Source organism: Hibiscus syriacus, unplaced genomic scaffold (genome assembly GCF_006381635.1).
Source record: "Hibiscus syriacus cultivar Baekdansim isolate YM2019G1 unplaced genomic scaffold, ASM638163v2 tig00110637_pilon, whole genome shotgun sequence".
In the NCBI taxonomy this organism is placed as follows: domain Eukaryota; kingdom Viridiplantae; phylum Streptophyta; class Magnoliopsida; order Malvales; family Malvaceae; genus Hibiscus; species Hibiscus syriacus.
In genome coordinates this window covers 1,929,740-1,951,872 of record NW_024062808.1, presented here as the reverse complement: position 1 = coordinate 1,951,872, position 22,133 = coordinate 1,929,740, and the positions used below count along the sequence as shown (strand labels likewise).

General features: G+C 33.1%; 1 protein-coding gene and 1 pseudogene across 1 annotated transcript; both read left to right on the top strand.

Annotated features, from left to right (window-relative positions):
* The first annotated feature begins 4,771 nt into the window (after window positions 1–4,771).
* LOC120136858 lies at window positions 4,772–6,128 on the top strand (annotated as a pseudogene).
* A 2,247-nt stretch (window positions 6,129–8,375) lies between these two features.
* Window positions 8,376–8,870, top strand: LOC120136694 (histone H4). The gene has a single exon (XM_039152655.1). It carries the CDS (start codon window positions 8,431–8,433, stop codon window positions 8,740–8,742), a length of 312 nt encoding a protein of 103 aa, XP_039008586.1. The 5' UTR covers window positions 8,376–8,430; the 3' UTR covers window positions 8,743–8,870.
* The last annotated feature ends 13,263 nt before the right edge of the window (window positions 8,871–22,133 follow it).

The window sequence follows — 22,133 nt, the reverse complement described above, 5'->3', positions numbered from 1 at the left end:
TATTTAATTCATAATCATGTTATTTATTAAAATTAATTTTAAGAAAATATATTAATATATTTTTATTTTTATAAATACGATATTTATTTACTTAGAAATATCAGAAAATGACTTCTAGGTGCTTTAAGACAACCCATCTCTTAATATTAAAAAATAAATAATTAATTAAAATAAAATAATATATATAATTCATAAAAATAGGATATCTATTTATTTAAGAATATCAGAAAAGGACTTCTAGGTGCTTTAAGACAGCTCATTTCTTAATATTAAAAAATAAATAAATATTAAAATATGATTATTTTTCTTAAAAGTAATTTATATAAAATTAAATTTATAAATAGGATTTTTATTTTTAAAAAAATAAGTAAACAAATATTATTTATTATATATGTTTATATGACTATATAATAATAATAAAAATAATAATTAAAGTAATAATTTAAACATATTGAAATTGAAATGATAATAATAAAAATAAATTGCAATTAAATAGTGACTAAAAATAACATAAACAAAATGTAAAATATCAAAGTTTAAGGACATAATTTGAATTATCATAAAATATAAATATTAATAGTGTAATTAACCCTTAATTATTTAAACAATGATTAAAATAAAATTTATCAAAGTTATGGGCGCTAAATCTGTTATTTATCATAAATAGATATATTTACTGATTAATGACTAAAACAGAATAAGGTAAAATTCGAAGACAATATTAATATGCTCATAAATGTAATTCCAATGACTAAAACGTAAAATTACAAAATATAGAGGGATTGCGGAAAGGGTTTGGACAGTAGTGAAATTACGCACATACCCCTCATCAAAATGGCGTCGTTTTGATGAGGGTATAAAACCCCTATAACCGCCCCCTAAAGGGCCATAATTTCCCATTTTTCATTTTGGGTTCTCTCTCTTTAGAGAGAACCCTCTCGCCTCTCTCTAAACTCTTAACAGAGAGAGAGCCGGCCGCCAACAACCACCGACAATAGCCACCGCCGGCCACCGTTCACGGTGGCCGAAACTTGGAAAATAGCCTAAATCGAAGCCTTATTTCCTCTTAAGCCTAAATCTAGCATATTTTCCTCTTAAAATCCTTTCAATGGCCATAAATCTAAACAAAACCGAAGGATTATACCTTCGATTAAATGACGGTTTGAAGACGTTTGGCTTCCGACGACGCTTGGTAAGTCTCTTCACTCTTCTCTCGGTTATTTTTTGTTGCTTTCTGTCGTCGGTGTTGTTGTGATTTGCTCGTTTCTCTTGTGTGTGTTTGCTACTCGTGTTCTTTGCTCTGTCCGTTGCTCTCAGGTTCTTGTTCTTTTTTTTTGTTTGCAGGTGGTCGATTATGGTTTTATAGCCACTCTGGTTTTCCCTTCGATCCGGGTAAAGAGAAGAGATTCGGTGAGTCACCAAACTATAGTGGTGACTTACCTTTAGGGTTTCAATGTGGAAGGGCAGCTGGTGATTCTGTAGTCTTCAGTGAGGCGTGGAGTCGACGTGGGGCGACTAGAATGTCAGCAATGGTCGATTGGAGCACTTGGTAGCAGAGGGGCGGTGGGCTTCTGGTTAAGAGGCGGCTGTTCTTCTTCCCAGCGGCGGCTAAGTGCATGGGATACAAACCCTAATCAATTTGCGTTAAACACAATGTTTTTAAAATCGAACCGGACATTGAACTGGTGAAGGTACTAGTTCACTAGTTCAACCGAGGTTGAACCGGATTTTTATATAAAATAATATTTTTTTTAATTTTACATAATATTCAAAACAATACTAATATATATGTAACACTTTTTTTAAGTTTACAATATTAAAAGGTATAAAAATATCACAAGTCATAACATATATAAATTAAAAATCATAAAATCAAGTGAAACAAAATGATTCAAATCAACTACAACATAATATTTAAGGTAAAACATATTAAATAATAAATATAATTATATAATTATAATTAAAAAAATAAAATTAGGGCTTAAAAAATCATAACAAATGATGTCATTTGGTTTAATTTAAAAAAAACAATCTCACATGGTTAAGAAACATAGAAGAGCATCCCAAAAGTTTAAAGAGTAAAAATATGATAACAAAACAATCTTACATGGCTAAGAAACATAGAAGAGCATCTCAACTTACTTCTATAAATAATAGAGGTAATTTGACATTCAAAATCATTGAGTCTTTTGGTGAGCACAGAGCGAATTATTTTTTCGCTTCAATTGAGCTCAAATTTTAGGCTTCAATCGAACTTTTAAATTTTTTTTGAGTTCGAGCCTTTTTCGAGTTCAAGTTTTAATATTATATTTCGAGTTCGAGTTGAACTTGATAATTTTTAGCTCGTGAGTTTTTTAGTCGAGTTGAGCTTACTTTTTTCGAGTTCGAGTCGAGCTCAACAATACTCGAATTTGACTTGGCTCGTTGAATAAACGACGTCGTTTGATTTAATTTTTTTTTTAAAGAAAAAAATGAACCGACGGTTCAAACCGGTTTTGCCGATTTTCAGCCGGCTCACCCTAATTTTATCGGTTTTCAGTCGGTTCATTGCCAGACCGATTTTGTGAGGTAACCGGACCAGACAAGCTACCGGTTCACGGTTCAACCGGTTGAACCGGTCGGTCCGGTCCGATTTTGATAACCATGGTTAAACATGTATGCTTGATGAAAACCATATGGGGTCAAATTGTAGCTTTGGTCCTCAAAATTTGAATTTAGTTTTATTCCTATCAAATTGCCTTGAGCATGCATAGGGATGGGCATGAGACCTAAAACCGATGGGTTTCGACCCGACCCGATCGGGTTGAGGTTTTTTTAAAAAAAAATGGGTTCGGTTCGGGTCGGTCTTGGTTTTTTAAATGTGATGTTCGGGTCGGGTTCGGGTTTAGGGTGAAAAATACCCGATCCGACCCGACCCAAAAAAATATATTTTTATCTAATTACAATAATACCCCTCTCTATATATATTTTTCAATTAAGTCACTGTTTTATTGAATAAAAATAATATTTTTTATTAGTTCGGGTCGAGTTTTTAAGTTATATATCGAGTCGGGGTCGGATCGGGTGAAATCTTGTTTCATGCTGGTCGGATCTCAGGTGGAGGAATCATTATTCTTGGGTCGGGTCGGATGGATCAAAAATCCGACTCATGCCCATCTCTAATCATCTATGTTTTATGAAAAGCAGATTGGTCAAATTGTAGTTTTTGTCCTTTTTCTATACTAAGATTCTGGATTTTGTATTTTTACTGTAGTTTAGAATACTGTCTCACTTCTGTCAAATTGTTGATGAAAAGCAAATTATTAAAATGATAGTTTTGGTCCTTTTTCTATACTCAAATTTAGGATTTAGTCTCTCTACTTAATTTAGAATAATTTGGTTTTTTACTTTTTATAATATCTTTGTCCAAATAGATAAATTTTTAATTATTCCAGTAAAATACAGATGTTGACTTTCCAAACAAAATATCATATCAACTCCATGAGTTAAAATCAGCATTTATTAGAAAAAATCCTATTAGTAGAGTATATACAATGGTGAAATCTCAAATTGGAGCGTAGTAGGAGGACCGAAACGATAATTTGACCAGACAAATTTGATGAATTTGCACAAGCATACGAGTATGAGTTTTTTGCATGGATTGTTCGTGCTAGTTCCCATGTACTATAACTTGTATCATTTTGCAGGCAAAATATGCAATTTCAAGTGAACCCAAGAAACCAAGCTCCATTAGTTTATCTTCATTACAACCACCCAGAACCTTAATTCTTGGTTTTAGCAAGGGTGGTACTGCAGTTAACCAGCTTGTTACCGAACTCGGTTCTCTGGAAGACGAAGCCCCAGTAAATCCTAGCCGTGTAAGAGAACAGCCTGGGGTTGATGAATCATCTGTAGTCCACAAAGAGATTCAGATGATTCCGACCACGAAGGAAAGCTTATTAAACAGCATCTCGGAGATTCATTACGTAGATGTGGGCTTAAACTCTTCTGGTGCATACATCACCGACAAAAACGTGATCGAAAGTATATCGAAGCGCCTTGTGCATGGAGGAGCTCTGGGGATTCGTTTTGTGCTCCATGGAACTCCAAGACAATGGTGCGACAGCAGGCGGACTTGGATACGGGACGAAAAGGACAGGTTGTGTCATTTGCTTGAATCCGAAGCTCAGAGAAGTGGTGGCAGATTAAAGGTGTGTGAGAGGTTTTATTTTGCCGATAGAGCTCCTGATATGCAGATGCATTTTGAAGTTATTGAGAAGATGGATGTTAGTTGATTGCTTAGTGTACGCGTTTCTCAGTTGTATATAATCTTGAAAAGATGGTTGATGTTGGCCTCTTTGTGTTTGTTTCTCCTTAAGCGTCTTTTTTCTCCGTAAATATATAAGGAAATGCCAAACTTTGCGTCGCCATTGCTGGTGCTGCCTGAATTTTGTTGTTGTTTTTGTGTTTCGTCGAGGAAGACGACGGTGAGAACCAAAGCTTCGAAGAAAACACACTATAACGGAGAGCAAACCCTTAGAAGTTTAGAAACACAAGAGAGCTAGCCAGCCCTATTTAAAGTAGATATTGAAAGCAGTTTAGTAACGGTAGGCATCATTTAGAAGAAAATAATAATTGAGTGACCAAAAAAGAAACGAGGTAATAAGTGGATGAACAAATTGGTAATTTATCCTAATATTTAAGGCAATTACTTCGAAATTCGTACATAATTCAAATGGTTTTTTCTGTTCAAAATCCAACCCGAAGGGGCACAAAAGAGCGGCCGTGATAGATGAGAGCTAAAGAAGAACACTCGAAGTTGCACTCGCTGTGGCGTTCGGTAGAGAGAAAATACTTGTACCTTCTCCGACAAAAGAACACAAAAGCTACTCTCCTCCAAATCCACGCTTTCATGCTCCGTCACTCCATCGAAACCAACCTTAATCTCTTTACCAAGTTCATCACAGCCTGCGGTTGTATCTCCTGTCTTTCCGCAACCAAACACGACCGCCGCAATATCACGTTTTTGACCCTCGCTAAGTCTTGTGCCTTAAACATGGCTACCTGGGAGGGTTTACAGATACATAATCACGTGATGAAATTTGGGTTTTGCTTGGATTTGTATGTTTCGACGGCTTTGCTTGATATGTATGCGAAACTTGGAACCATGGGTTCAGCAAGAAAGGTTTTTGAAGAAATGCCTGAGAGAAGCGTTGTTTCGTGGAAAGCTCTGATTTGTGGCTATGATAAAGCTGGGGATATGGAGAGAGCAAAAATGATTTCGGGTGAAATGCCAGAGGAGGATTCTGCCTTTTACAATGCTATGATTGATGGATATGTTAAGTTGGATGATTTGGGTTCGGCTCGAAGTTTGTTTGATAAAATGTCGGATAGGGATGTGATTTCGTGGACTAGTATGATCAATGGATATTGCAATGGTAGTGATGTTGTTTCTGCTAGGAATTTGTTTGATTCCATGCCTGAAAAAAATCTAGTATCTTGGAATGCAATGATCGCCGGGTACTGTCGTAACAGGCAACGCATGAAGCTTTGAAATTGTTTCACGAAATGCAATCAACGACGTTGTTCGAGCCAGATAAAGTAACCATTGTGAGCATTCTCCCACCTATTGCTGATTTGGGCGCTCTTGAGCTGGGTGAGTGGGTTCACCATTTTGTTCGTAAGAAGAAGCTTGATAGAGCAACCAATGTATGCACTGCTCTTGTTGATATGTATGCAAAATGTGGAGAGATAAATAAAGCGAAAAAAGTTTTCGATGAGATGCTGGAAAGGAAATAGCTTCATGGAATGCTTTAATAAACGGATATGCAGTCAACGGATGTGCCAAAGAAGCACTGGAGGTATTTTCAGAAATGCAGACTCGAAGAATTATGCCAAACGATGTGACCATGATTGGTGTTTTATCCGCTTGTAACCATGGTGGTCTGGTGAAGGAAGGTAAGAGGTGGTTTAAAGCGATGGCGGGATTTAGGCTCACCCCGAAAATCGAGCATTATGGTTGTATGGTTGATCTGTTAGGGAGGGCAGGATGCGTGGACGAAGCTGAGAAGTTGATAGAAAGTATGCCCTATGAGGCCAATGTGATTATCCTCGATTTGGCAGATTGTATTAAACTTGGATCGAACTAGTTCCCGTCTGGTTGATTTTTAATTCAAGTCACTTGAGATAGTTCGACTTTAACATTCGAAATATATGGTTTCGAAATAATTTTTAAGTTCTCATGAGGTCATTTGTAACTACATAGAAGACATTTTTGCAATGAACACGGGAGACAGAAAAGATGAGGTACAGGAATTACATCAAGATCCCATGAAATTTACCCAAACCTAAAAGCAGACTCCAATAAGCAACATATTGCGAGACTAAAGGGGAGCACTGAACGATGGAGTGCAGTGTGTTTAGTTACCATCCAAACTGTCATCGTATGGAGCTTACGAATATGTGTGATTAGGAAAGTGCTGTCACATGAAGGGTCAATCTGGATAACTTGGGTCTATTCCTATGTTATTAAGGAGGGCTTCTTTTGGCAGGTGGTTAGTCCTCAGGGGTGTAGCTAAACTTGAAGACGCTTATTGCTCGGGCACAGTTTGAAGGACGTCTTCACTACAACCAGACGTGCCTCATCTCATTGATTAGGAAACTGTTGCTACATTAAGGGTCAATCTGGATAGTTTGGGTATATTCCAATGTTATTAAGGAGGGTTCCTTATGGCAGACGGTTAGTCTTCAGGGGTGCAAGCAAACTTGGAGAAGCTTATTGCGCTTGATGGATAAGGCTGCTGTCTCTATCCAAGGGCTGTTAGGAGCCATTCTCCTCAGTTGTTCTAATTTAAAATGACACCTGACCTGTAAGGGATTAGGTTTCTTGGAGCGATCAGCCTTATCCCTGGGATGGGTATTACAACCCAAGCAATGACCGGAGTAATAGATTGATTAATCAATTAAACATGTAAGGATTAAATTGAGTAATAGATTGATTACTGGGATGGGTATTGTAAATAAGGATACATGTTTAATTGGAATCTTCAATTTGCGCCTGCTAGGTAATTGTTGTTGGTTGATCAGTTTAAAGCACAGAGTGACACACACCTATCCATACCATTAATGATGTGTACCGATATACATCATTAATATAAAATTATAATAAAATTAATAAATGATCATTAAATTTATTTAAATAATTTCATTTTTCATTGAATTTTTAAAAATTATAAAAATGCATTAAAGTTCAGATTTTATTAAAAATTAAGTAATGATCCTGAAATATTTGTTTAGGAGGTGACGTGACATGTTAAATTAGAAAATATTTTATTTGACCTTTCAATTATAATTAAAATTTTGTTTTTGATATTTTTAAGTAATAAATTTAAAAAAATAGAAATTTAGATTTTTTTAAAAAAATATATATAAAAACCGTTTATTTTTTTATCATATTATCTCAAAACTAATTATGTGTTAACAGTGATTTTGTTTGTAGAATTAAAAAATTATAATTTTTGAGATCTAAAAAATTGAATTATCAAACAATGGAATTATTTTATTAAATGATGTGACTCAAGCATTTGACTTTTGCTTAAGAAGTTCAGAAAATTATAGTATCAACTGAATAAAAAAATTATATCTAATCTTAAATAAAAATAATTGAAACAATTCTTAACACTATATCAAGTAATTTATATGGTATAAATTCAATATTTATAATATTATATTAAAAATAATATTTAATTGATTTATATCTATTTTATTTTCAATTCGAAGAACATAATAAAAAATATTTTAATTAAAATCAACAATAAAATAAAATTTTAGTTACAATTAAAGGATAAAATAAGATATTTTCTATTAATTTAACATGTCACTTCACATCTTTAATGATAGATAATGATCATTGTGCCTATTTTGTAACAAAATTTAAAGTTTAATATCTATTATATAATTTTTAAAAATTTAGTATTTAAAAATATCATTTTGATATAATTTAATATCTATTTATGAATTTTAATTTATAAAATTAACGATGGATATAACATGTGATGTCTATTTTAGATTTTTCCTAATTAGTCTTTGCTAAGATATGAATAGTTGAACCCGTCTTTAACCTACTTGGATCGAAAAGAATATTGTATATCAAAAGTAGAGGGATTACATTTTAAAGTATGAAAATGTACGGGGGATGCGTGATAATTAGACCAAATAAAGACGCTAGAAGTAACTGCTAAAGTTTGCCAGGCCATCTATCCAAGTCAATACTTGTTTTCATCTAAACCATCCATCGTAAATCATCAACGCCCAATATTCGTCGTTCAGATTTTCTCACGGATTACAATCCCAACTTAGAACTCCCACTTGCCCCTATAAATCCCTCACAATATTGTTCCACCCCGACAAATTCCCAATTGAATAGTCTAAATCTTTTGTTTTTGATTGAAGATGTCGGGAAGAGGAAAGGGGGGCAAGGGGCTGGGGAAGGGAGGAGCAAAGCGCCACCGTAAGGTCCTCCGCGATAACATCCAGGGCATCACAAAGCCGGCGATTCGACGCCTTGCTCGACGGGGAGGAGTGAAGCGTATCAGCGGCTTGATATACGAGGAAACCCGCGGAGTTCTCAAGATATTCCTGGAGAACGTCATCCGCGATGCCGTGACCTATACCGAGCACGCAAGGAGGAAGACGGTGACCGCTATGGATGTGGTCTACGCACTCAAGAGGCAAGGTAGGACTTTGTATGGATTTGGCGGGTAGACGAGTTTAGGGTTTATGATTGTAATCGAAGCAGAATTTTAGGGCTCAGTCGAAAATTACAAGTTGGGTTATGTTGTAATCTGTAATTGTTCTATCAATTACGTACTCTGGTGGAATTCCGATTCATATGGATGATGGCCTAAATGGTCCTTAAGCTATAAAAAACCTTTCAATTTGGTACTTTTACTTTCAACGCGTCTGTTTTAACACCCAAAGGTCAAAGCTTACGGTGAACTAATAAAATAATTATTCAACCTTTAAACTATTACATGACAACGTAATTAGGAATGAAGTCTAATGATGTGATATTACTCAATGATACGGTGGTGTGGTGGTGTCTGTACAAATAAACTTCATAAAAAAGTAATTGAGGTTTTCTTTACATTAGAAGTGAAAAGTTAATAAAGTAATTTGTGTAAAATAAGATTATAAGTCATTTTTTTAAATTTTAGTTGAATAGGAAAATAAATTATATTGATTATTTATTTTTTGTCAATTAAATATTAGAAAATAAATAAAACATTTTTCTAGAAAAATAATTACAAAGAATAGACCCTTATTTTTTAAAAAATAATAATAAAAATATTTAAATTTTCAAATAAAATAATAAAAAGTTAAATATAAAAATATCATTAATTATTAAATAAAAATATATTTGATTTTAAAATATTATTTAAGTTAATTTATTATTTTATTTTTCATTGAAATTACAACAAAAAAGGCAATCAAAATGATTATTCGTGTATCAATAAAAATTAAGATAATGAGAATTTGCAATTATTGGAATGAGAGAATGATGTATACTTTCATAATTTTTTGTATAATTAATATTTTAATAATTCAACTGTCAAATATAGGGGTGTGCAAATTTGACCTGAGATTTCGGGTACTCGGAGTGTAGGGTACTCGAATCTTCGGATAATTGATTTTTCGGCTCATGTCTCGACTTTGATTTTGTGAGTACCCGGTAATTGGGTACTCGAATTTTGCAAGTATCCGATTATTGAATACTCAGACACTCGATTTTTTTAATTATTTTAAAATTATTAATTAAAAAAACAAATTTAAATGTATATATAATATTATTAATAATTAAATATATAATAATATAATATTATTAATAATATTATATATATTATATATAATAATATATTATTAATAATTAAATATATAATAATATAATATTATTTTATATATAAAAAATCCTTAATCGGGTAACCGGGTACTCGAAAAAATTCAATTTTGAGACCCCGACCTGACCCGGGGAATGTCAGGTCGGGTACCTGACCCGGTTGGGTATATTTTTTTTAGAAAATTACCCGGTTTTTTTAGTTTCGGGTTGGTGGATCGGGTCAATTGTGTCGGGTAATTTTGTACACCCCTAGTCAAATATCAATATAAACATACTTTTTATATATTTAAAATTATAAATTAGTGTGATCTTTATCATATTGCTATATCGATGTATAATTTAAGTGAATATAATATAAAATATGACCATCAAATTATCGAAATATTAATCTATGTAAAATTTTACAAATATATAAATTACTTTAACTTTATACTTGTAACACCCTAATCCAATCAGACCCGAAGATCCATGGATTACAATGCCACATGGAACCATCAAAATTGTCAACCCGAAAATTTCGTTAAAGCATTTAATAACCATTCATCATAATTTAAACGGAATCGAAATCAAGTTCACAAAATAATGGAGTCTCCCAAAAATGTACAAACACAATCCATGAGTTTGAAAATCAAAATAGAATTATGACTCGAATAGTCAAGGTCCATATAGAATACATGCCCTCTACAAATACTCAAGATATATTCTACCGTCGTCGGGTTTGGAATGAACAGATGTGATAGGCTCCCTCAAAGATCCTCTACTAACCTGCACGCGGAAACACATTCCATACAATGAGCTCACAAGCTTAGTACCACGAAAATTACTATGCAATACTACATGCATTCATTTCATGAACATGTCGAAATGTAAAGTCATAAACGTGTAAGAGTACATATCAAACATGAGGTAGGCCAAGTGAAGTGGTCGGAGGAATTTATGTGCATCTTGAACAACACACTAGCCTATCTAGAACGTGATAGCTTCAGGGTAAGAACCGAGATTTGTGTGCATCGAAAAGTATGGCCCTTAGTCTACCTTGGATCCTCAAGAGTTTGGGGTGAGGTCTGGAATTTACGTACATCGAAAGCTCACATCCCGTACCCAGTCGAGCATAGGGTACGATTTCAGAATTTACGTGCATCGAAATTCGTATCAGTACGACCCAGAATTTATGTGCATCAGATACGTACCAAACAAACAATATCCAGAAATTTACAAAACAAAGGACGATCTTCATAATGCTAGAGTAACTCGGGTGTCCTAGTCGTTTCCCGAGCATCATACAAAGGTTATCTTATGTCACTCTTGCTTGGTTTTTATGTGAGAAATGAGTTAAATTGTTTGTTTTCACTTGTATTAGATACTTATAGCTTATACGAAGTTAAAACACCTTGGCCCGAACACCCAAACCAATTTACAAAAATTGCCTAAAAATCACCATGGGCATCGATATTGGGCCAGTAAATTATGAATTCCAAAATTCTTTTAGTAATTATTTTGCATTTAATTTTTAGTGTGAGACTTGGCTCCACTAATTTCTGTGCAGGGATTCCAATAACTGAATTCCATAACTTTTTTGCTTGTTCCAAAAAAACCAGTATAGTGTAATAAGACAACTTATTGATCAAAGTCGTGAATAACACACATTAATATTCGTAGTTGCCAACTTTGTGGGCCACAACTTTAATTTTGATGGTTCAAGTTTTGGTTGACATCGTGAAGTTAATAATGATGATCATGAAATCAATGAGGTAGGTAAATTTTTCAGTATTTCCTTTTTATCTTAGATGATTAGAAAATCGTTCTTCTACCTTTCTTCAATCTAAGACGATTCAAATAGCGTAGTAAAAATAAGATAGCAAATAAATTTGTCTTTGAGATTTATCATGTCGTTTAAATGGGTTTATTTAATCTCAAAGTGGATAAATATGTTTAATAGATATTGTTGTTAAAGTAACATTAGTTACTGATTTTATTTCAAAATTTTAATTCTATTCGGTAACAAAATTAAAAATAAACGAGAATACATTTTCTATTTATTGAATTTATAGTTATGTGTTTATAATCAATTGGGATTTTAACAGAATTGTTGAGTTAATCGATCGACGGAATCGGCCAAGAGGGGGTGAATTGGCAATTAAAAATTTCGTGGAAGCTTTTGCAGAAAAATTGAAAGTAATTGCACAGCGATTTACAGTGGTTCGACTTTCTTAAACAAAGTCTACGTCCACTACCTTAGCTATCCACACTAAGGATTTTCCAACAAATTCACTAATTTGTTCTTTCTTTTGAGGCCAAAGAGATAACCTTACAAAATCCCTCAAGAGTATACCCCAACTCTTGAGAACACTCTTTTTCCCAAAGAGAAGATTACAAATTTGCAAACTTACAAGAAAACCTCACAAGGTAAGATGTTTGCACAATTCTAGAACAAGAAAAGAACACTCAAAAATAATTACAAATGAGCACAAATGGCGTTCTTGAAAGCAAAATGAATATTGAAAGGAAAATTGGCTTGATTTGCACAAACTTGGTGTTTGATGCTTTCTCTCTTGTTTCTCTATAATTTCTTGTTGATCAAGGGCTTCAGAACTTTTTTAAATACACCTTGAATCACTTCTGAACGTTGGTGATAATTAGTGGAGTCAATAGAGCCGTTTAAGTGTGAAAACAATTAATTTTTCTAGGTGGAGCGTCTCATGCATCGATGCATGATCAAGGATGCATCGGTGCATTCGTGTAAAATTCAAATATTTTGACCGTTGGAACACTTGATGCATCGGTGCACCAAGTGTGCATCGATGCATGAAATGCATTCGATGTTTGAAAAATAGCCTGGTGCATCGATGCATGGCTTGTGCATCGATGCATCAAATGCATTCGATGTTTTGAAAATATTAAGAGTGCATCGATGCATGCAGAGTGCATCGGTGCGTGGAATGCATTCGATGTTCAATTAATTCATCGATGCATGAACTGATGCATCGATGCATGAACTGATGCATCGGTGCATGCCTTTAAATAATTGATTTAAGGCTTGTTTTTGGTTCAAAATACTTTGTGAAAATTGTTTCAAAAATAGTTTAAGTACAAATCACAATTTTACACATTTAGTAAGGTTTAAAATTGATCTTGAAAAACTTGGAGTGATAATTTGATATTCGGTTAATTGAATCGAATATAAAATTGTAAAATCATTTGTAAAATCTTAAAATTCATTTAACTTAATTTGTTATATCGAAATATCAAAAAAAATTTCAACAATCTCCCCCTTTTTGATATAACAAAACATTTATTTTTCTTCTTCTCCTTTTCCTTTGGTGTCTCTTCAACTTTATTAAGGTCCACCTCATCTTCAAGCATCATCGCATGAGTGAGGAATGAACCGATAAGTTCTTCAAGAGTTAAGGACGATATGTCCTTAGACTCGATGATTGCTATCTTCTTTGATTGCCATGATTTTGGGAGGGAGTAGACTAACTTCCTCACAAGCTTTTCATTTGAGATGATCTCTCCATATGATTTGAGACCATTGACAATCGTTGAAAATCTATCCGTCATAGCTTTGATGTCTTCATTTGGTTTCATCCTGAAATTTTCATAGCTATGCGTTAGAATACTAATTTTTGATTTCTTTACCTCATATGTACCTTCATGTGTGACTTGAAGCTTGTCCCATATTTCTTTGGCGGTTGTACACGATGAAACTCTTCCGTATTCATCTGGTCCAAGAGCACAAAAAATAATATGGATGGCTTTGGAGTTGAGCTGGAACATTCTTGTCTCTCATTCACTCCACAACCTTGGATGAGTGATAGGCTTGATGTATCCTTCTTCTACGGCATTCCATGCTCCCATGTCACTTGCTTGAATGAAGAAAGCCGGGGCATGTCAAATATGATTGCCCACAATTGAAGAAAAAGGGTCAATCAAAGAATAAGCACAAGGCTCATGTGGCTACATGGAGCGATGAAGAAAGTTCCGATGAAGAGGAACAAGAAGTAGCAAACTTGTGCTTGATGGCATTCGGGGAAGATTCTAAGGTAACCTCTAACTCATCCGATTTTGATGATTTATCTTATGATGAGTTATTTGAGGAGTACAATGGGTTGGCTTCGGATTATGAGAAATTGTTTTTAAAATATAAAAATGATGTTTCAAAATTGAAAAATGAAAACAAACTCATATCCAAAACCAACAACGATCTTGAAAGTAAAATCAAAGATTTGCAAATTAAACTAGAAGAGTTTGAAAAGAAAAATTTAGATTTGCAAAATTTACTTTCAAAGATCAATGATGATCATCAAAAGAAAATTGATGATCTTAAAACTTCTTTTGATAAAGTTGGAACAAAACATTTTGAAAAAGGTGGAAATTCAAAATCCAACTTTGTTAGAAAAAGTTTTAGAAACTACAATCATAGAGGTCCCCAAAGAATCTCTAATGGAAAAATCATTAGGAGTATATGGGTTCCTAAAGAACTCATTACTACTAAAGATAAAAATATTCTACACAAATGGATACCTAAGGGGACTAGGATTTTGGAAACTAATGAATATGGACCCAAAAGAATTTGGGTACCAAAAATCAAAAATTAATCTATGTTTGTAGGGAAAGGAGCATTACTACAAGGCACGGGAAACAAATTCAAATTCATGGTACCTTGATAGTGGATGCTCAAGACATATGACCGGAGACAAAAGCCGGTTCATTGAGCTTAACGCCAAAAATGGAGGAGAAGTGACTTTTGGAGACAATTCAAAAGGTCATATTGAAGGTATTGGTACTATAGGTAATACCTCTTCCATACAAATTAAAAATGTTTTGTATGTGAATGGATTAAAGCATAATCTTTTGAGTATTAGTCAATTGTGTGATAAAGGATTCAATGTCTTATTTGAAATTAATGGTTGTAAAGTCATTGACATTGCATCTAATCGGATTATGCTTGTTGGTCATAGAATAGGAAACATTTACATGGTGCATTTAGATTCTATTGATATGACTAATTTATGCCTAGTTGCTAAGGATGAGCATGATAGTTGGTTATGGCATAGGAGACTAGGTCATGCTAGTATGAGTGTTTTGCAATGGTTAATTCAAGGAGACTTAGTAAGAGGGTTGCCTAAGCTTAAATTTGATAATGATAAAATCTGTGATGCTTGTGCTAAAGGAAAACAAAAACGAGTTTCTTTTAAATCTATTAATGATGTATCAACTAGTAGAGTATTACAATTGATCCATTTAGATCTTTTTGGGCCAACTAGAACTACTAGCTTGGGAGGAAAACAATATGCATTTGTCTTGGTAGATGACTATTCTAGATACACTTGGGTTCTATTCTTAAGTACTAAAGATGAAGCATTAGAAAATTTCATCACATTTTCAAAAATAATCCAAAATGAAAAGGTTACTCTATCACTAGTGTTAGAAGTGATCATGGAACTGAATTTGAAAATCTTGGATTTATTGAGTTTTGTAATTCTAATGGTATTAGCCATAATTTTTCAGCACCTAGAACCCCTCAACAAAATGGAGTTGTTGAGAGGAAAATCGAACTTTAGAAGAAATGGCTAGAACCATGCTTTGTGAAAATAATTTGCCAAAATATTTTTGGGCGGAAGCCACAAATACCGCTTGTTATGTTGTAAATCGAGTAATGATTAGGCCAATTTTAAAGAAAACTCCATATGAAATTCTCAAAAATAAAAGCCTAACATTAGCTATTTTCATCCTTTTGGATGTAAATGTTTTGTTTTAAACAACGGTAAAGAAAACCTTGGCAAATTTGATGCTAAAAGTGATGAAGGAATTTTTCTGGGTTATTCCTTAAATTCTAAAGCTTATCGTGTATTTAATAAAAGAACTTTAGTTGTAGAAGAGTCTATACATGTTGTTTTCGATGATAATCCCCTTCCGAGGAAGGATTCTTCTATTAATGATGATGTAGGTATTGTACAAGCAAATGACGTTAGACATGACGTTGGAGAATCATCATCAAAGGAAGAAACAAAAGATGAGGAAACTCATGATCCCCTCGAGAATCCAACCAGTGAAGAAAGGGAAGTATCTTTTCCAAGAGAGTACAACTATGTCAAGGATGGTGAAATTATAGGTGATCCATCAAAAGGGGTAACTACTTGATCTTCTCTTAGAAATATCTGTAATTATGTTGCATTTATTTCATGCATAGAGCCTAAGAACATCAAAGAAGCATTAAAAGATGAACATTGGATTATGGCTATGCAAGAAGAATTAAATCAATTTGAGAGAAGTAAAGTATGGACATTAGTTGAAAGGCCTAGTAATAAATCTACTGTAGGTACTAGATGGGTTTTTAGAAATAAACTTGATGAAAGTGGTAATATAGTAAGGAACAAGGCTAGACTTGTTGCTCAAGGCTATACTCAAGAAGAGGGCATAGACTATGATGAAACATACGCTCCCGTAACTAGGATGGAAGCAATTAGAATGTTATTAGCATTTGCATGTTTCAATGAATTTAAATTATATCAAATGGATGTTAAAAGTGCATTTTTAAATGGTTTTATAAAAGAAGAAGTGTACGTGGAACAACCTCCAAGTTTTGAAGATTCAAATTTTCCGGATCATGTTTTAAAATTGACAAAAGCTCTTTATGGTTTAAAACAAGCTCCTAGAGCTTGGTATGAAAGATTGTCAAATTTTTTAATTGAAAAAGGTTTTTCAAAAGGAAAGGTTGACACTACATTGTTTTTAAAGAGAAAAGGTAAAGATTTATTAGTAGTTCAAATTTATGTTGATGATATAATATTTGGTTCTACTAATGATGTTCTTTGCCAAGAATTTTCTAAGCTAATACAAAGTGAGTTTGAGATGAGCATGATGGGGGAGCTCTCATTTTTCTTGGGACTCCAAATCAAGCAAAGAAAAGATGGCATCTTCATTAATCAAGCTAAGTACGTCAAAGATATGCTCAAGAAGTTTGGACTGGAAAATGGGAAACCTCATGACACTCCAATGAGCTCTTCTACAAAGCTTGACTTAGATGAATGAGGTAAATGTGTGGATGTTAAATTATATAGATCCATGATTGGCTCATTGCTTTATCTAACCGCAAGTAGACCGGATATTATGTTTAGTGTTTTCTTGTGTGCTAGGTTTCAATCATGTCCTAAAGAATCACATTTACTAGCCGTTAAGAGGATCTTTAGATACCTTAAGGACTCTCCTAGTATAGGTCTTTGGTATCCTAGAGACTCTAGTTTTAGCTTGCATGCCTTTTCTGATGCGGATTATGGAGGATGCAAATTAGATAGGAAAAGCACCTCCGGTACTTGCCAATTCCTTGGAAATATGCTGATTTCTTGGTTTTCAAAGAAACAAAATTGTGTTGCATTATCTACCACTGAAGCGGAATACATTTCAGCAGGTAGTTGTTGTGCACAAGTTTTATGGATGAAACAACAACTTTTTGATTATGGAATTGAAGTAGGTACCATTCCTATCAAGTGTGACAATACTAGTGCTATTTGTCTCACTAAAAATCCCATCCAACACTCTAGAACTAAGCACATTGAAATAAGACATCACTTCATTAGAGACCATGTCACTAAGGAAGATGTAGTTCTAGAATATGTTGATACTTTGCATCAATTAGCGGATATCTTTACAAAACCCTTAGACAAGGAAAGATTTTGGACACTTAGGAGAGAATTAGGTTTAACTGACCTATCTTCACTTAGTGTTTAAAATAATTTTAGCACTTTTAAGAATAAATGAAAAATGCTTATAAATAATAATTTTTGATTGCATTCTTACTATTAGTTAGGGGGAGTTTGTGATTCTTAGTGAAAAATAATTTTATGTTCAAATAAAGTTTAAAGATTAATTTGTTTGATTGAACATAATTAATTATTGATATATGAGTTGCCATTACCATTAGAGCCAAATTATTTAGCATTTTAAGTGTTTAAAACGGATTTTTGACATTTTTGTGCTTCATGCACCGATGCATTTAACAATGCATCGATGCATCCTTGAATATGCATCGATGCATAAGACCATGCACCGATGCATCTGTCGGGTTTTAGGTTTAAAATCTTCATCTTCTTCATTTTTCTCAAAATCTAAAACACTAAACACACGGCCGTTCGTCCCCCTCTCCCTCAAATCTCTATTTTTGCTCAAAATCTTCGCGAAAACATCAGATTCTTCAAGTTTTTCATCCTACAAACCTGCTACAATCATTAAATCGCACAAAACATCTCCACATTCCTCTCAATCCGAATTTTTCAAGGTATTTTTTACAAAAACTCTATTTTATTAATTTTTGAACTTAGGACTAGTTTAGATTAGTTATAGTTTAAAATAATTATCGGGCATTGGTTATATGATGATTCTAAACTAGTTTCTACAACGAATTTCATCAAAAACGCATAATTTTTCAAAATTATTTGGAAATTTCGAATTAAAAAAAATTATTATTATTATTTCGAAAGTTAATGATACTTTTGATTCAATTATGTTAGTTTCATGAAAACTATGCGTATTATGATATTAATTTTAAATAGTTTTTCAAAACTTTGCCCATTAGGACTTTGTTAAAGAACCTTGAATTATTGAGGACTCATTTGAGTTTTGGGATTAATTGTTGTGCATACATGTGTTTTAAAATTGCAGGTGATATTCATTTTCAAATTTCCCTTACCATGTCAAATCCTAAACGCCCTAGGTCATCCTCTAGTCGGTCTCACCAAAACCGTCCTCCCGTTCAACATCCTAATCCCGTTCCTCCTCAACCTAATCCTAATCCTCAAGCTCCTAATGGCTAATTGAGTGTTTGTTTCAATACGCCAGAGCGTCGTAGAAACGAACTTTATAATAGATACATTGTGTCTTTCCAATCCTATCGAATTCGGGAAAAACGTATTCCCTCGCTTCAAGCCATGAACAAAATTGAATTTGAATACCTCCCGAATCTTAGAAGGTGGAAGTTTGATAAACTCTTTTCTCTTCAACCCATCGTTTTTCATCAACTTGTCCGTATTTTTTATTCAAATGCGGTATGCATTCAAAATGAAACCCAATGTGGAACCATCGGTATTAGATCCTACCTTTTAGGACAATACATTGTGGTTGATTCCGCAACCATTGCTACTCATTTCGGATTAGATGATAATGGTGCTTTTGATGAAAAAGAGAATGTGAATTATCCCTATATCCCTCATACGAGTGTCAGTTCTCTTCGAACTCATCACAACCGTTTTCTTCACTTCATTATTTCTTGGTGGTTTAGACCATCGGCTGGTCGTTACTCCACTCTTCGTAATAGGGATTTGTGGTGGATGTACTGCATTAAAAATAAAATCAAAATAAATCTTCCACAAATTATATTCAGCCAATTAGTAGACATCGTTAATATTGTCCCTTCCAAACATGTTGAAACCTTAGCCTACGGTTGTCTACTTAGTAACTTGTTTATCAAACTTGGTTTAAACGTTTCTCTCGACACTCCTATCCCTCTCCAAAATCAAATCAACCTCACATCTTTGAAGAAAGCAGATTGGATTCAGGATGAGCGAACCGATCTTTGGGTCTTTCGACCCAATAAGCCAACTCCGGGAGCTAGTTCTTCTCGAGCTGCTCCTAGTTCTTCTCGTTCTCCTCCTCCTCCTTCAGCTTCTGACGCTGATGATGATCCAGAGCTTCAAAGGCTTATGAGAGATATTGACGAGGAAGTACCAGCTCGACAAGATGATCAAACGCCACCTTATTTCCGATCTTTTCTAGAGTCGTTTGATCTACGTTTTGCCTCCATTGAGTCTACGATTTCTGAGTTTCAGAGGGAGATGCGTGATCGTATGGATGCTCTGACTCTTGAAGTTCGAGCTCATTATCCTCCTCCTCCCGATCCTCCGATGGAGTAGACTTGCTTGTCATGTTTTCTTGTTTTTAAAACTTGGATTGATTTTTATTTTTGTGCTTTGTTTGGTACTTTGAACTTGATTAGTTGTTGGATGTTTGTTTGAGGATGCTTGAACTTATTATATATATTTGGTTTGACATTTTAACGCTTTCTGTTTATTAATTTTGCATCATTAGAAATTTATGACCAAATTATGCCATTTCACATTTTATTATGAATATTGTTTATGAAAACTAATGGCTAATCTCTCTTTTGATTGTGATCTTAGCAGCCTATTATTAATAAATCAATTGGCTAATGTTTTTCAAAATTCTTGTTTAAAACGTTTTTATAGAGTCTTTTTGATTTAACAAAAAGGGGGAGAAAATTTAAGATGTGCTATAGTAAGGGGGAGTAAGTTTTTCAAAATCGATTTCAAAAATAGTTTAAGTACAAATCACAATTTTACACATTTAGTAAGATTTAAAATTGATCTTGAAAAACTTGGAGTAATAATTTGATATTCGGTTAATTGAATCGAATATAAAATTGTAAAATCATTTGTAAAATCTTAAAATTCATTTAACTTAATTTGTTATATCGAAATATCAAAAATGTTTTCAACAAGAATTTATTCTATTACTATTTATTATAGAAATCATTTAAAAGTAACAACTTTGTTACTGATTTGTTTCAAAATTTTAGTTTTTAACTAAAATTTGTTGGTATAATAAACATGAATTTATTTTCGATTTATTTTTGAAACTATTATTAATTCTAATTTCACGTCTTAAATAAAAAAAATGGGTAATCACATCGATTCACTAAACTCATAATATGGAGTATTAGTTTGCTCATGCTTTAAATTAAAATTCAACGGTGAATCACAACGAGAAGCTTCTAAAATTCTATGGATAGAATTTCAAAACATGACAATAAAAGATGTTGTTCTATTTGGTCATGTTTATTTTGGTCAAATATTGGATGATCCTCCTATTATTAGAGAGAAAGAGATAAATATTGTTACCGCATTAATTATTGTTAAAGCTTGAGAGCAATTTAACTTTATATATTGGAAATACACCCTGAATAGATTGTCAAATACATTGTATAAAGTTTATAATATCCATAAGATGGATAAAAAGACTATGGATGATATTAGACCATAAATACAAAATGGAAGATGCTGATGCTAAAGAATTATTAATGATCAAGTTCTTAAAATTTATAATAATGACACAAATGAAGGATAATAAATAATTTATTATCTCCATTGATGATAGTAAAAATATTGATATTTGTTTTGTTAAAAGAGCAAAAGCAAAGTTATAGATAAATTTATTCTCTATAAACAATAAATTGAAAATTAACTTAATAAAAAATTAAGATGATAATAAGTGATAGTGGTGGTGAATACATTGAATCATTTGGTGAATATTGTTCAAAATATGGTATTATTCACATAGTAACACTATCATACTCTCCTCAATCGAATAGAGTAGCCAAAAGAAAAAACCAGACTTAAAAGAAATTAAGAACACAACACTATGAAGTTTTGAGTTGTCACAGAATCTGTGGGAGAGAGGAGAAATTGTTCTATCAACTAATTACCTTTGAAATAAGATTTCAAGAAAAATAAAAATAATAAGATACTATAAGAGTTATGGAGAGGTCAAAAATCATCATACAAACACTTGAAAAATATGGGGTGTCTTGTCAAGGTAATGACATCATTACTGAAGCAAATGAAAATAGGTCCTAAATGATGTATTACATTTTTTTACTATCCTATTTATCTTAGAAGAATACATCGATGCTCGTTGGATATTTGATATTCAAGATACCAAAAGTACAAGTATATACGCATTCACTTTGAGATGAAGAGTCGTATTATGGAAATCCTTAAGAAAATGATTATAACTACATTCACAATAGAATTTGAGTTTGTAACTCTAGACAAGTCTTAAGAATAAGGTAAACGAATTTAAAATTTCTTAGAGGGTATTCTTGAATGGGTAAAATATGTGCCCATAGTATGCATATATTGTGACTAGCATAAATTTCATGTATAATGGTAAGTCGAGACATATGTGTCGTTGACATAATACCATTAGACAACTGATCTCAAATGAAATTATCTTTATTGATTTTGTAAGATCAAGCAAACCTGCTAACTAAATGGTTAAATAGAGATCAAATTGAGAAAACATCTAAAGAAACGTGACTAAAACCCATGAAATTTAAAGACATTGTGTAACATCCCAAACTACGGGTTAGTGACCAAATTATAAAATTTCAGAATTTGGTGATTAAAGTAGAATAGTTGAATAGTTCAATGATTTATGTGGAGATATTTCCTGAAAGTTGTTAGTA

Excerpts from the sequence above, each read along its gene's own strand:
- LOC120136694 (XM_039152655.1), top strand. The coding sequence starts at position 8,431 with ATGTCGGGAAGAGGAAAGGGGGGCAAGGGGCTGGGGAAGGGAGGAGCA.